Below are 15985 nucleotides of genomic sequence, written 5' to 3'. Positions count from 1 at the left end.
AAAATAGAAGACAAAAACAAATTAAAAACTTCTTATAAGATTATCTCTCTGGGACAACCATAGTCAATATTTAGGGGAAAAAAACCCTCATTCATCAATTGTTTATTATACAAATGTCTACTGAGTATCTATTATGAGATTATAGTAACCAGTAAGATAACCACAATTCTAATGGAGTTTCATGGCTATGGGGAAGTCAGGTATTACCCACCCCTCCCAGACCTTTTCCTAGAAGTCACATACCCAACACGCATTTTTAATTGAAATGAGAGAATATAGAACAGTGGTTCTCAAAGTGTGGTCCCTAGAGAAGCAGCAGCAGTTTGTAATTCGTAAATGCAGATTCTGAGACTCCACCCCAGACCTACTGAGCCAGAAATCCTGAGGGTGGGCGCAGCAGTCTGTGTTTTCATCAACACAGTTGATCCTGAAGCATGATACAGTTTGAGAACCACTGATAAAGAAAAATGTATCCTACAAATGGCTTTTCTTAGTCTACGATAAACCATGAACACACTGCCATGTCTCAAAGCATTCTTTCCCGCATACTTAAACGACTTCATAGCAGGCTAATCCAGGATTGTTGCTGTGCCACCACTTTATTTATTATACTCTATTATTGGTCTTTTAGTTCCAGTTTTCATTTGTGATAAACATTTTATTGGTGCTTTCTCACCAATGCATAACATGTACTAGTAGCAAAGAGCATTTTGCTCTTGAGGACCTAGACAACCTGAAGAAATTAACAAGATAGAGAGTTTAATCTCAGGGACAGAGCATGGAGGAATAGATTGTGTGTTTCTGTCTCTCCCTCTCTTCACATAAAAGCAAGTGAGCCTTCAGAGCAGTTAGTTCTGCCCTAACTTTGCTTTAATGAAGCAGTCAGAAGGGGAAACATGACAGTTATTATTGTTTTGTGCATTTCCATCCCTTCTCCCTGGGGAAGACATTTCAGAACAAGGTCAGATGTTGAGATGGGCGATGACAATGCACAGACATAACTCACCAGACTGGAGGTTTCAGTTTGAATAACCTCTCTGCTGCCTGGACAGCCTTCCCGACATCGTTGGCCAACATGCTGACGTTGAAGAACTGACCCACATCCCAGTAATTGTTCATTTTCTCCAAGCTCCCTTTTCTTCCCAACAAACTGTTTAGTCGGACACCTTAAGAAATTGAATTTTAGATAGAGTCATGAAAAACCTTTCTAGTTTCTGTCATGTTGTACCAACCTTTAGATACAAGACATTATTTATTTTGGCTGCTGTACTGGGTGTGCTATCAGCAAGTAATTTTCCTTTTTAAATAGAATGCTAGTTATTTGAACATAATTTTTAATGCCAAATTTGTGTAGCCAAGCATCAACATCTGTAATAATAAAAAGCTGTACCTATTTTCCTTAGCTCCATGGAAGTTTCAAATTGCTGTCCAGCGACTATCAGCAAAACTGCAAGGTTAATTCCCGAATACAGAGATGACTGGAGTTCAAACCCTTTGCGATACCTATAATTATAGAACCACCAAATTCATATTATATTATCATACTAGAACAAAAATATGTAAATAGTGGTACAGACCAACCTTTGCATGAAAGCTTTTGTTAGTCTGATTTATCATTTTCCAGTCCCCCCTCATCACCTTTACAAACAGCTACTTGCAACTCTCAAATAACTTTTTTAAAATGTCATAATAGCAACACAGTAACTTACACTAGGGAGTTTTACATTTTTTCTTCATACAGTTTGCATTTTAATTTTAAAAGTCATAATGATCACATAAAATAGGGAAATCATAGTAGAGAATACAAAAGATACTTCAAATCTATTCTCCTATCCCAAAAGATGACAATTTGATATCCAAATCTCATTTTTAAAGTTAGACTCTAGCTGTACATAGAGTTTTTTTCTTTTTTTCTTTTTTCAAGTTGGAGTCTCACTCTGTTGCCCAGGCTGGAGGGCAGTGGCATGATCGTGGCTGACCACAGCCTCAACTTCCTGGGCTCCGGTAATCTTCCCACCTCAGCCTCCCAGGTTGCTGGGGCTACAGGCACACACCACCGTGCCCGGCTAATTTTTGACTTTTTATATGTCCCAGGAAACTGAAGTTCCTAAGGAGTTCCCCGAACTCCCATCTCTGTTCCTTGTTAGGTTGCCCTGGCTGGTCTCAATTTCCTTGGCTTAAGCAATCCTCCTGCCTCAGCCTCCCAAAGTGCTGGGATTGCAGGCAGGTTCCACTGTACCAGGATCCACTGTACCTGGCCACACAGACTATTTTTATGACATAGAAATGGCACCAATTACAGGCTGTTTCTCCCCAAACCATAGGGGGTTTTTTTGCTTAGATCACAACATGGAATTATTTTTTTCACACATAAAGCAGTATTGCCAGAACCCTGAATCCCAAATAGTTAGAAAAGCAGTAGCATAAAGGGGGGCGAGGGGCAGGGGTCTACTTCATTAGGGATAAGGAACAAGATACAAAACTGGGAATATCATTTTTATACCATTTTAATGGTGCCATTTTAACTCTATTCTTTTCTATACATATGAAGTTTCTTTCTCTTCCATGAGCAAGTACAAATATTATAAGTAGGAAAAAGAAGGACTCAATCAACAAAGTCATGACACAAAAATGTCTTTAAGTGGCACAGTTCATACCAAGAACTTGACAACTAGGAGCAATTTTATCACTTGTGTGACAATAAGAGAATTTAACATCAACAAAACGTTAATTCTGTAAGGGAGAAGTTATCATTTAAGCCAGTTAAAATATGGCTTTATAAACATTAGGGTATAATAAAAATACCTTCAGATCAGAAAACATCAAGAAAGTTCTTCCTACCTCAGTCAACAAAATTCAACTTTTTCCCCTGTATGTTTTAGAAATTTTTAATTCTGTATCGTACTGGATTTTATTTTTCATTTTCTTTCACGATGAAAAGTTATACTGAGAAGACGACAGAGAGGGTCACTTCTCCATAAGTCAAAACAGGTCCAGTTTTGGGGCAGAGAAAATTTGAACTCCAGTCAGGACCATAATTCCAGATTTGCCACTAACCACCCCTGTGACCTTAGACCAGCACCATCACCTTGGACCAACCTCCCACCTCCCAAAGTCCACATCTGCACTTGAGGGTCTAGGTTAGATGATTTCCAAGATCTCATCCAGAGCCAAAATGCCCTGGCCAGAAGACTAAGCTTCATTTGCTCCTGTCCCAACTGCCACAACCTTCTGAAGTAGGTGAAGTAAAACTACTGTGACTTTCTTGAAGGAGCCAAAGGCAATAACTTCTTGACCTGAGGGTTGAATTCTTGGTCATCATAGTGGGAACATAGCTTCCTGTTTTGGCTTTAGCAAATGTTAGCTTCCCTATAATAGCAAGTGACTCCTGTCTACCATACAGTGCATTAGGTACTACTGGGAATTAAATAAAAATAAAATAAGGTCATTATTTTTCAGGAACCTACATTATGGTGGAAGGGATAAGACTAATACACAACTAGTGAAAATATAAGCAAGAATGTGATAAATATCCTTAAACCACATATATCCAAGTCTAGAGGAACTCAAAGAAGATAAATAGGGCCCTAGAAACTTGAAATATGTCATAAAGATGGATAGCAGTGATTTGGAAAGAAAATCCTGGCACAGAAAACAACAGGAATAGAGGTGGGAGTTTGGGGAACTCCTTAGGAACTTCAGTTTCCTGGGACATACACCAGGTACTGGGAAATAGAGCTAGAGGTGGGTTGGAGTAAGTGCTTAGAACACTTAGAGTGGTGATCTAAGAGTTTGAGTTTTTATATCATAGGGAGTGAAGAGCTGTGGTAGGTTTTTGAGCTTTAGGGGTAGTAAGCTATAAATCTATGAAGGAAAGACTGAAGAGACATCAAGCAGGGAGCCTACTTGGAATACTGTTAGAACATTTCTGGCGAGAAGTTAAAAAAAAAAAAAAGCAGTGACAGGGTGGTGTGATGGGAAAGGATTGGCAAGAGGTGATGTAAGACTCACAGAGGAACTGGAAATGGGAACTGACAGTATGGAGAGATAAGTGAGTGAAAGTAATCAAACATTATCTAAGAGCTTAAGCCTAAGATACAGAATTGTAGTAAGAAAGTAAGACATTGAAAGTCATGCCTTTTGGAGAGGAGGAGATGACTGCAGCCTTCAACATGTTGAGTCTTAAACACCAGCACCATCTTGAGGTAGAACGGATGGCCAAAGGAGGGGGGCCATATAGGGTCACAGTTTAGAATAGAGGCTGGGCTGGAGATCTCCAGCTAAGGGTCCCAAGGTGCGGGAATGGCTGGGATCACCAGAAGTGTGTGTGAATGGAGAGAAGGCAGAGAACAGAGCTTCCCATATGTGTGAAAGGAGAGAGAGAAGGGGGAGAAGCAGTTAGAATTGAGAGCAGGATAGCAATGCCAATGGCTCTTACAATGGAAATGGATGAGGTGGGCTGTTGACTCCATCTTCAAAATATATTCAGAATTTAACTTCTCAACACTTTTGTTACTACCACCCTCGTTCAGGCCACCATCTGCTCTCCCCCAAATTACTGCAATTTTCTCCTAACTATTCACTGCTTCTGTCCTTGTCCCTGTGATAGACTGTTTAATGTCCACAAATTCCTCCCATCCAAATATGCACACACCTTTGCAATGTGACTTTGCTATTGCTTCTGTCAAGAAGTGGAATATATTCCTCTACTCTTCTGAAGTTAGGTGGGCCCTGGGATTTGCTTCAACCAATAGCATGTGGCAGAAGTAACCTTGCATGAGCTCCTGAGCCTAAGCCTCAAGAGGCTCTGCAGGTTCCACCTTCACTCTCTTAGAATGCTGCCTACGAAGCAAGAAAGCTGGTCTACCAAAATTAGAAACACATGGTAGAAAACTGAGGAACACCAGCAACAGCTGGTGCCAAATGTATGTGGAGCCAGTGGGGCCATCTTGGATCTTCCAGTCATACCTATTCCTACAGCTGACTGCAACTTTAGGAGTAAGCCCAGGCAAAGTCAGCAGACAAACTAACTCCCTGGCAAGCCCAAAGAATCACAAGAAATCATAAATCATTGTTGTCTGAAGTCACTAAGTTTGGGGTTATTTGTTATGCAGCAAGTAATAGCTGATACACCTCCTAGCCATCCTTACTTCTCACCACCCTTAAGCAAGCCCAGCATACTTCCTCCTCAGAGTCTCTGCCCTTGCTGTTCCCTTAACCTGGAACAATTTCTCCAAAGTTATCTGTGAAGCTCACTCTCGCATCACTTCCACATCTTTATTTGCCTTCACTGACCTTATTAAAACTGCAGACCACCCCTCCTAGCCCTCCTACATCCTTCTCCCTGCTTAACTTTGCCCCACAGCCCTCACATGACACCTTACTCATGTCACTTTGTTTGACTTCTCTCACCAACTATGCAAAGTCCCTGAGGGCAGGATTCATGTCTGCCGTGTCTGTATCTGCACCATCTATAAAAGTTTCTGGCACACAGTAAGTCATAAATAAATAAGCGTTGATTAATGAATAAATGAATGGATGAAGAGATCCCTGGAAAGATAATGCCTTGATGGTGGTAGACAAGCTCCTGGAAACAGTAGCTGGGAAGGAGCATGCTAGGCCTCCTTCTTGCCCCATAAGTGAGTGAACTTGTGGAAAGTGTGTGGTCAGTAGAAAACCCTGTTTCTTATAATTTTCTCTCAGAAGAAGGAATCTGGAAATTCCCAGACCACACTCACTATGATTTATTTTCACTGCCAGTAGACAGGCACACACATACACATAAGAAAAATAACTGCCTCCTCAGTCTATGTGATTCCATTCTTTGCAGAGTTGCACGTGCTACTGACTAGGCTGAGGGTTTACCACTCAATGGCGCTGTCTCGGCTGGAGTCATCTTTGCAGTCTGAATCCAAGAAGATGTCCTTGTAGATCCTCCCACATAGGCAGAACATATCAGGGGCTGGATGATCACAGCTCTGCAGGACCTGGAGCATGACCTGAAGAGCCTTCCCACGGTCACCTGTGCTGTTTCTCCTGAAAGATACAGGTTATAAGATTACAAAATGTCTGTATCAAGACAGGGTGGTATAGATGCATTCGTTCTGCTAAAAGATTGGGTGTAACGATGCTGCACTCAAGCAGGAAAAAAAGTATAAATAACATTCCTCATTTAAATGTAGTAACTGCTAAGATCCACCATAGCAAATCTCATACAATTATACTCAGTCCCTACTTGATCTTCTCTTCAACAACAAAACCATAAGAAAAGGAAAAAATAAGAGAGGAAGGGGAAGTCTATAAAATAAAAAAGACTTAAGAGTCATATCAACCAAATGTGATGTACAGACTGTCTGGATCATGTTTAAAACAAACCCACTACAAAAGATGACACAATTGGGAAATTTTGAACACTGATGTTGAGAAATCGTTGTTCACTTTTAGGTAAGATTATGATTGTGTCTTATAAAAGTGCTTTTAACATTTATTGACACATACTGAAAGATCTGTGAATAAAATGGTATGTATTTGCTTCATAATAAATCTAGTGCTGGAGTATGAAGGAGTGAAGGGGAAAAAAAAAACTAGCCATGCTCTAATAATTATCAAAGTGGATAAGGGATACATGGGAGTTTATTATTGTGATAGTTAATTTTATGTGTCAGCTTGACTGGGCTCAGGGATGCCCAGATAGCTAGTAGAACATTATTTATGGATGTGTCTGTGAGGATGTTTCTGGGTGAAACTAGCATTTGAATCAGTTGACTGAGTAAAGAAAATCCACCCTCACCAATATGGGTGGGCATCATCCAGTCTGTCGAGGATATGAAGAGAATAAAAAGGTCAAGAAAGGGTGAATTTTTTCTCTTCTTGAGCTGGGACATACATCATCTCCTTCCCCTGGACATCAGAGCTCCTGGTTCATGGGCCTTCAGACTCCAGGACTTGTTTTAGCAGTATCCCCAGTTCTCAGGCCTTTGGACTGAAGTACACCACTGGCTTTTCTGGTTCTCCAGTGTGTAGGCAGCATATCATGGGACTTCCCAGGCTCCACAGCCATGTGAGACAATTCTCATAATAACTCTCTTCTTATACATTTCTAGACATCCTATTTGTCTGTTTCTCTAGAGAAGTCTGCCTAATACAATTATACTAGTCCCCTAGTTTTAAATATATTTGTAAGAAATAAAATGGCAATTCATTTTCAAAATGACAATTTGTTACTTCACTTCCTGGTTCTTCCTCCTTTCTTAGCGGGCTTTCTTTTTTTGACAGGCTTCCTTTGGTGGACAATGAGACACAATCAAAATTCAAAAACATGTATTTCACCTTATTTGTGTAAAACTTGCTTGTGTTTTACCTTATTTGTACAAAATTATTGCTTAGATGTTGTCCGAAAAAGTGATGTAACCTCTAAAGTACTCAGCCAATGGAAAACCAAGGGAGGAACTTGCGCTTTAGAAGCATAAATATGCTGGCTGTGACTGCCCTGGTGTGCCTGCTCACCCAGGAGACACACATTCTTGAAAAAACGAGATTTAAAAAGCTGCATCACTTCCCCAAGCTGAGTCTCCATGTCATGCTTTGACAACAAAACTGAGGAGGTTCGATTCCACCTCCCACATATTTGAAATTTTACACAATGAAAACAAAAAATATAAAAGGTACCATATTTATTTACCATTTGAGTGAGACTCCAACTCAATTCCACTTCTAGAATCTATAATATACAATTTGTTTTCAAGAATTTTCTGAGCCGGGCTCGGTGGCTTAGCCTGTAATCCCATGTCTTGGGAAGCTGAGGTGAGTGAATTGCCTGAGCCCGTGGGTTCGAGACCCACCTGAGCAACTTGCGAGACCTCATCTCTACAATGAATCAAAAAAAAAAAAAATAGCCGGGCGTGGTAGCACGCGCCTGTAGTCCCAGCTACTTGAAAGGCTGAGGCGGAAGGATCGCTAGAGCCCAGCAGGTCGAGGCTGCGGTGGCTGGGAGCGGCCACTGCACTCCAGTCTGGGTGATGGAGTGAGACTCTAACTCAAAAAAAATAAAAATAAAAATAATTTTCTTAACTAAGATGTTTGCTATGGTACTTCTTATAACAGTGAGGAACTGGAAATCACCCAAATATCTATTGACAGAAGAATGGTAAACTATGTTTTGTAACAACCAAACTATGGAATAACTTGTAACCATTATAAAGAACCTGATCCATATGTAATTATATAGAAGAACATCTGTAACATTTCATGGAAAAGAACTGAACAAAATGAACAGCATGATCCCATTCTTTGAAATAAATACTATTTACACATATGCTTATGTACATAGACAAAAGTCTATAAAGATATTGAAATGTTCAGAAAAATCATTGCTTAGATTTATATAAGGTGGTCCTGTGTATGTTTTATTAATAATTATTCTAATAAATGAATAAATAGATTCTTCTTCTTAAGTTCCTGGTAATTTTACAATAGGCTGTTTTATGCTTTCTTTCCTGAGGACATGTACCTCAAAAAACTGCATCATACAAGACAACAAATTAGTACCTAAAACAGTCTTTCTCAACTGTGGTTCCATGACAGCATTAAGTCATAGAGAAAATTATTTGATTATTTGAGTGACTATTTTCTCAGTTCTTCCAAGGATGGTATATGGTCAGCCCCATTCTGGACGAATGAGAGAAATTCATTCATTTCATACAGTGGATGCCATGAGGCATTAGAACTTAATTCTCCTGTGGAACCCAACCCAGGTTGATAAGGGCTAATGTAGACACTTGGCATCCTTCTGGAAGCCTGCAATAATTAAGCCTGTATTTCAGCTCTGACTTTTTCCATTTGCTACCTTGATCTTGTTCTAATATATTTGATCTTTCCTCTCTTTGTCCTATAGAATCCAGTTTAATCTGCTTGTAAACCAGATCTCTTATTGCAAGTTCACCCATAATATTATTTAATTTTTAAGTGCCAACACATACCAACCCAATTCAAATTTACTAAAGCGTTTAGATAAGTTATTACATCTATGGCAAGAATAGGAAAAACGTTAAAACTTTAATGAGGTACAAAATTTCTGTATCTGTAATCAGTCAACTTTTGAAGTGTGACACATTCAGAATTCTGAAAAGAATGTACTAGATTCACCTAAATGCTTAATTGTTGATGTGAGTTCTGGTTTGTTTGTCTTTAGGACCAGCTATATCAAGATTTTCTTTAAATTTTTTTATTAACTTGAAGCTTACCCTTGTTATTCAAAACAAAAGGTCTTTTGAGTATAAACAAAACAAAAATCAAACATTTGAAAAAAATGAAAAGCAAAGAGATTTTCAGCTTAAAAGTCACTTTAAGACAGGTGCTAAACAGCTAATCCCTTTAGTGGTTAGTAATCAGCTTTCAGATCTGCTTATCATTTTCAGATCCCAAGGTATCCAAGAACAAGCCTACAGATAAAAACTCCTGTGTTTAATCAGTCAGCAACATCTGTTTCTGGCAATAAAGTCATTTCACAATTAAGAGAAGGAAACTTTGACAGTGGGTCTGTACCTTGGCTGCATATTAGAAGCACCTGGGGAGCTTTAAAAACCCTGGGGCCCAGGCTATACCCCAGACCAATTAAATCTGAATCTGTGTAGATGAGACACAGACATCAGTGCTTCTTATCCTGGGCATTCTGAGTCAACAGGTCCGCATCATTGCTAAATCCACTAAACAATTCTCAGTCCTTGTCCATTTGAACTACATGTGCACTTGACAATTGGACTACCTTCTTCCTTTATTTGCAGGACACTACACCTGCCAGATATTTCTCCAACTTTAGTCTAATTTTCTGGTTCCTATTCACCTTTCTGACCTTTTAACTTTGGAGTATCCCTCAACACAACACTTGGACCTTCTCTCTTTCTTGGTAACTACACTAGATCACTCGATGATATCATCCATTGCCATAACTTTACAAACATCTATAAAGACTCCCAAATTTCTATCTGAGCCTAGGCCTTTCCCCTAAACTCCAGACTCACACATCAAACTGCCTTCTCAGAAACTCCCTTGCATGTCTAATACCTCAAACTTAATGTGCACAAAATCAAATTCTTGATTGTCCCATCAAACCTGTTATTGGCTGGGTGCGGTGGCTCACGTCTGTCATCCCAGCACTTTGGGAGGCCATCCCTTGAGCCCAGGAGTTCGAGACCCGCTTGGGCAACATAGCAAGACCTCATCTCTACAAAAGAACCTAAACAACAACAAAAACCCCCTGCTCTTCTCAGTCTTCCCCTTCTTGTTTCATGGTCAGTCCATTTTTCCTCTTATTCAGGCCAAAAGCTAGAGTCATGCTTGATTCCTCTAACATCCCTCATTCAACCCGTAGATTTCACTGGCTTTTATTTCAAACTATATCTGAAATTGGCCCACTCCTCATGACTCCCACACTTATGACCCTGGTCCCAGCCACTGACATTTCCTGCTTCTGCTCTTAGCCCTCTACAATCTGTTCTCAACACAGAAGTCAGAGTGATCCTCTGTATTCTAAGTCAGGTCACTACACTTCTCAAAACTCTCCAGTGGTTCCCATCTTAGAGCAAACACCAATTTTCTTTCAGTGGCCTACAAGGCTAGTTGTTTCTTACTTCCTCCCTTGCCGCCCATCACCTACTGTCCTCCGGTTGCACAAGCCTCCTTGCTGTTCCACATGCTGATCCCTCTACCTGAAATGCTCTCCCCTCATATATTTTCTAATCTTTTCTTGCCATGTCACTTTCTAATAGATGAGGTCTGCTCTGAGTACCTCTCATTCTACTGGCCCTCCTGATCGTCCTAACCTGTTTTAATAATATTTTTTTCTCACCCTATTTTAGAATGAAACTCTAAGGGCATAGATTTGGGGGGAGGGGAGGTCTGTGCCCCAAGATGCTTTTTCCACTGCTCAAAACAATTTTTGAACTTGTCCATTTTGATGCCTTTTAGTGCTTCTGCCATTTTGTTTCACCTCTTCCACACTGGCAAAACGTTTCCCTTTGAGGACTTTGTCATCTGGGGAAACAAAAAAAGTCACTCAGGACAAGATTGGGTGAACAGGGAGGGTGGAGAATAGGGATCATGCCATTTTTAGTCAAAAACTACTGAACACTCAGTGCAGTGTGGATAGGTGTGCTCATCACCCATTATGAAATGGGCAAATGCATTGAAAGAACCTCAAAAAAAAAAAATCACAGAAGCATCTCATAACAGCACTAGCTGTACACTGATGCTGATGGCTTCCTAGAACACCTACCCAGCAGGGGAAGCCTGTACCACAAGGGGCTCATCCTCCAAAAAATAATTCCAGCTTTTCTGGAAGGTCCCCTCTACGTATTTAACAGGCTATACTGCCACCTAGTGGAGAGAAATAATACATAAAAAGGCACGTTCATATCTTTGAAAGCTTGCAACTTGAAGGGTCATATGTAGGGGTCTTACTCAACTATTTGGCCAAACATATCAAATCATGCACTTAAAATTTTACAGTTTAGCATATGTAAATTATACCTTAATAAAATTGACTTAAAAATACTAGAAGCTGAATGGTTCTTCTGAACGTCTGTCCTGCTGGGCCTGTCATTGGTCTGCTTGTCCTCAGATAACATTCCTGGCCTTTCCACTGCCCTGCTCTGTATTTAGGGGAGATGACTCCTCCAGGCTGCTGACTCTCAGCTAACCATAGCCAGTGGAAAGCACTGCGGGGGCCAGTAACTGGAGGATTGCAGGGAAGAAGAAGCCAGAATACTTTCTCCCTCTTGATGTGGTTCATGTGGTGGCTCCAGCAACAGCCATGTCTCTTTGGTAGACCTAGCTCCCACCAGTTGGCTCATGGTAGTTCAAGGTGATCCTGGCACTTGGACTCTAGTAACATCACCTCTTTTCTGGGTCTCTCCAGCCAAGGGGAGGTAGCAGTTTCCTGCTGATACTAATTAATCTCTGGCTACCTTGCAGTTTACATTTTGGCTTCTCAATTCTTCCATCACCTGTGTAACCAATTTTCTGTATTAAGTTTTCTCTATTTCAAACACTTAGAGCGGTTTCTGTTTCCTGATGAGACCCTGAGAGATATACACCTGCCACAAAAAAGCAGGTGTCCCACTCTGAACAGATGCTTTGTATTTACATGTGGGGAAGGGAACAATTGGAGGCGACCTGAGTTTTAGTGTGAGCAATGTGCAGTGACAAAGAAACACAAACCAGAATGGTTGTTTTCCTACTCTACAAATAGGACCTAGTTATGTATCAGGGCAGAAAAAGTATTAAATCATCCACCCTAGCTCCCAGCATCCCAACCTTTCCGTCTCCTGGGATCACAAAGCACTGTCTGTGAAGGCTGGGCTCTACAGTGGGCTGGTGGGCCCAGAGATAAAGCTGGGCATTTCTCAGGCTGGCTTTCCCACTCACATAAAGGCAGCAGGAGCTAAAAGGGAGCCCTGCCTGGCTTCTTGGTCCTGCTCTGTGACATGTTACCAGGGATCTCCGTATTGATGGATTCAGTTCTACTTAATTGCGTGTTGTAGCAGGTTCACCAAATCTCATTTCTTTCTCTTTTCCCCTGGGAATTCAGCCAGACCACATTTCCCAATTTCCTTTGCAGTGAGATTAGGCCATGAGACTGACTTTTGGCCAGTGAAATGTACAAAGAAGTCATAAACATCACTTCCTGAGTAGACTCCTACAAACCTCCCTGCTATAGTCAAAAAGTGGAAACAACCAAACATCCATCAAATAAGTAAAATGTGACTGGGCACAGTGGCTTATGCCTGTAATTCCAGCACTTTGGGAAGCTGAGGTGGGAGGATTGCTTGTGCCCAGGAGTTCAAGGCCAGCCTGGGCAACATAGTGAGACCTCGTCTCTCAAAAAAAAAAAAAAAAATAGCTGTGTGTAGTGGCATGTGCCTATAATCCTCAGCTACTCGGGAGGCTGAGATGGAAGAATCACTTGAGTCCCGGAGGTTGAGGCTGTAGTAAGCTAGGATGGTGCCACTGCACTCCATCCTGGGCAACAGAGTGAGACCCTGTCTCAAAAATAAAGATAGATAGATAGATAGATAGATAGATAGATAGATAGATAGATAGATAGATAGATAGATAGATGATAGATAGATAGATAGATAGATAGATAGATAGATAGATAGATAGACTGACCAACCCACCAATAGACCAATAGATAAAATGTAGGCTTGTCGTACAATGTTATAGAACCATACAAAGAAATGAAGTATTGATACATGCTACAACATGGATGAACACTGAAAACATGCTGAGTAAAAGAAGTCAGATACAAAAGACCACATATTGCATGAGTTCAGATATATGAAATGTCCAGAATAGGCAAAGCCATAGAGAAAGAAAAGAGACTAGTGGTTTCTTAGTGCTATTAAGTGAGGTGAGAGAATAGGGAGTATTATTAACTGCCTGCCAAAATGGATTCGTGGTTGCGTAGGGAAGAGGAGGGGGATTGAAGGAAACCAGGAAGGGGCCTGCCTGGTAACGGGTATGGAATTTTGGGGGGGAAGGATGATGAAAATGTTCTAAAATTGATTGTAGTGACGACTATATAACTCTGTGAACATGCTAAAAACCATTGATTTGTACACTTTAAATGGGCAGATTGTATGGTATGCGAATTATATCTCAATAAAGCTAGTCCAAAACAGAACAAAAAACCCTCTCTTGCAGTTCACCATGTTCTCTTTTATCATATGGCTGAAAGGAGAGCTGAGGATCTAAGTGAGGGTCTCAGGATGGAAGGGGATGGTTCATCAAGAAATCACCTGAAGAAGAGATTGCCCAACCAGGACACATCCACACTGAAATATTGCATGACTGAAAGTAAAGTTTCATCATGGTGAGCCACTGAAATTGTGGGGCTGTTTGTTACAGCAGTTACACTAGCCTAATACACAAGTTAACTACACCAAAAAGGCATGGGTTCCCTGGGTCAGGAAGATCTACTCCCCTCTGAATCCTTATCAAACACTTTTTTTTTTTGCAGTCACCTTGGATCCTACACTAGGAAGACTTCCATCACCACTGACACTGACCTACCCCATGCAGATCTCCACTCTTCTGAATTCCCTGCTTTGAGTCATGCCCTACTTCAATGATTATCTTTGAATGGTGGTATTACCAGTAATTATGTTTTTATATTTTTCTGTATATACTTAATTCGTGTGACTTGGCCATGTTTGTCCTTAAACATAACTTCACACATAAATAATGAAAACACAATAGATTCGCCTCTACTATCAAACTCTTAAATTAACTATAGCACCCAGACACTCATTATTTGGATCTCTTCCAGCTCCATACCACACTGATCATGCAGTTAGTCACTCATTCATTTAGTCATTCAACAAATTTTTATTGAGTACCTATCATGTGGATGGCACAACAGTACTAGGCACTGGGTATATAATAGCCTAGTATATACCATGGCCCGTGCTCCTTCATGCTTACAGTCTAGCAGGAGGGATGATAGATAACAAACATGCAAACACAGAAATGTGAGTGCTATGAAAGGAACCAGCAAATGCTATCAGAATAAGTAACAACAGAAAAAAAAAATCCTGTTCAGATTTGGTATTCTTTGTAATATCAACCTCTCTCAGAAAGGGACACTTAAACTAGAGCCTGAAGGATCATCAGATTCAATCAGGTAAGTGATGAGGGAAAGAACATTCCAGGCAGAGGAAACAGCATATGCAAACATCTACAGGTGAGAACAGACTGCTGCTCATAAGACTGAAGGCAGGTGAGGCTAGCTAGAGAGTCGTGAACCAGGATGGGCAGGACAGAAGGGGAGGCCAGGCCAGGCCAGGCCACATGGAGCCATTTCTATTCCTCTTATGCCAAGTTTTTCAAAGGTTCTGCTTAATCGAGGGACTCCTACCCAGAAGGACCCAGATGTTCTCTAGGTTTCACATTTTACTCCAAATGGCTTTCCAGACCCTAGCTCTGCCTAAGAAGCCTTTTCCTCAATACTCAAGGAATAGCTATTCCCCCATAGGTGTGCTCCACCCATTGGGTCCTCCTCACACCCACAAATGCACAAGAAAACTAGCACATGGATAGCTACTTCTTCCATGTTTCCCAATCCTTTTCTGTGCATTCGTGTCATTCATCAATAACCACTCAAGGGGCTGACTGCTGTCAGAACTTCCTTTCATCTGACTTGCTAGACAACTATTCTTAAAACTACAAAAAAGTAGCATTGTTGTTAAAATAATATTTAGTGGCCAGGCGTGGTGGCTCAGCCTGTAATCCCAGCATTTTGGGAAGCCAAGGCGAGAGGATGGCCTGAGCCCAGGGGTACAAGACCAGCCTGGGCAACTTAATGAGACCTCATCTCTACAATAAATCACAAAAATTAGTTGGGTATGGTGGCATGCATCTGTAGTTCCAGTTACTTGGAAGGCTGAGGCAGAAGGATTGCCTAAGCCCAGCAGGTGGAGGTTGCGGTGGCTGTAAGTGTGCCACTGCACTCCAGCCTGGGTGACAGAGTGAGATTCCAACTCAATAATAATAATAATAATAATAATATTTAGTCACCCAAGATTACCATGAAACTTACTCTAAAGTACTGCTGAAAGAGTATCAAGGCCAATTTTTTTCTTTTTGAGTCAGGGTCTCACTCTGTTGCCCAGGCTTGAATACAGTGGCATGATCATGAAGATCATGGCTAATAGCAGCCTGGACCTCCTGGCTCAAGTGATCCTTCCACCTCAGCATCCCAAGTAGCCGGAACTACAGGCGTATGCCACCATGCCTGGCTAATTTTTTGATTTATTGTGAAGAGGTCTCACCATGTTGCCCAGGCTGGTCTCAAACCCCTGGGCTCAGGCAATTCTCTCATCTCAGCCTCCTAAAGTGCTGGGATTACATGCATGAGCCACCACTCCTGGTTCAAGGTAATTTTTTTTTTGTTTTTTGAGTTGGAGTCTCACTTTGTCACCCAGACTGG

At 41.0% G+C, this 15985-nt stretch overlaps 1 protein-coding gene across 1 annotated transcript in view; it reads right to left on the bottom strand.

The window, feature by feature from the left end:
* Window positions 1–15985, bottom strand: part of MAP3K15 (mitogen-activated protein kinase kinase kinase 15) — a gene marked incomplete at both ends in the record, with an annotated part of 99706 nt that overhangs the window by 19146 nt on the left and 64575 nt on the right. The window contains 3 exons of the mRNA XM_008055746.1: window positions 1007–1166; window positions 1391–1503; window positions 5866–6036. Of these exons, the coding sequence (XP_008053937.1) occupies window positions 1007–1166; window positions 1391–1503; window positions 5866–6036 (444 nt within the window). The remainder of the gene's footprint in view (window positions 1–1006; window positions 1167–1390; window positions 1504–5865; window positions 6037–15985) is intronic.

This window comes from Carlito syrichta, unplaced genomic scaffold (assembly GCF_000164805.1).
Source record: "Carlito syrichta isolate Samal-C Ts95f unplaced genomic scaffold, Tarsius_syrichta-2.0.1 Scaffold301942, whole genome shotgun sequence".
Classification (NCBI taxonomy): Eukaryota; Metazoa; Chordata; class Mammalia; order Primates; family Tarsiidae; genus Carlito; species Carlito syrichta.
Note: the sequence above shows the minus strand (reverse complement) of the source record. Positions and strands in the feature narration are given on the sequence as shown.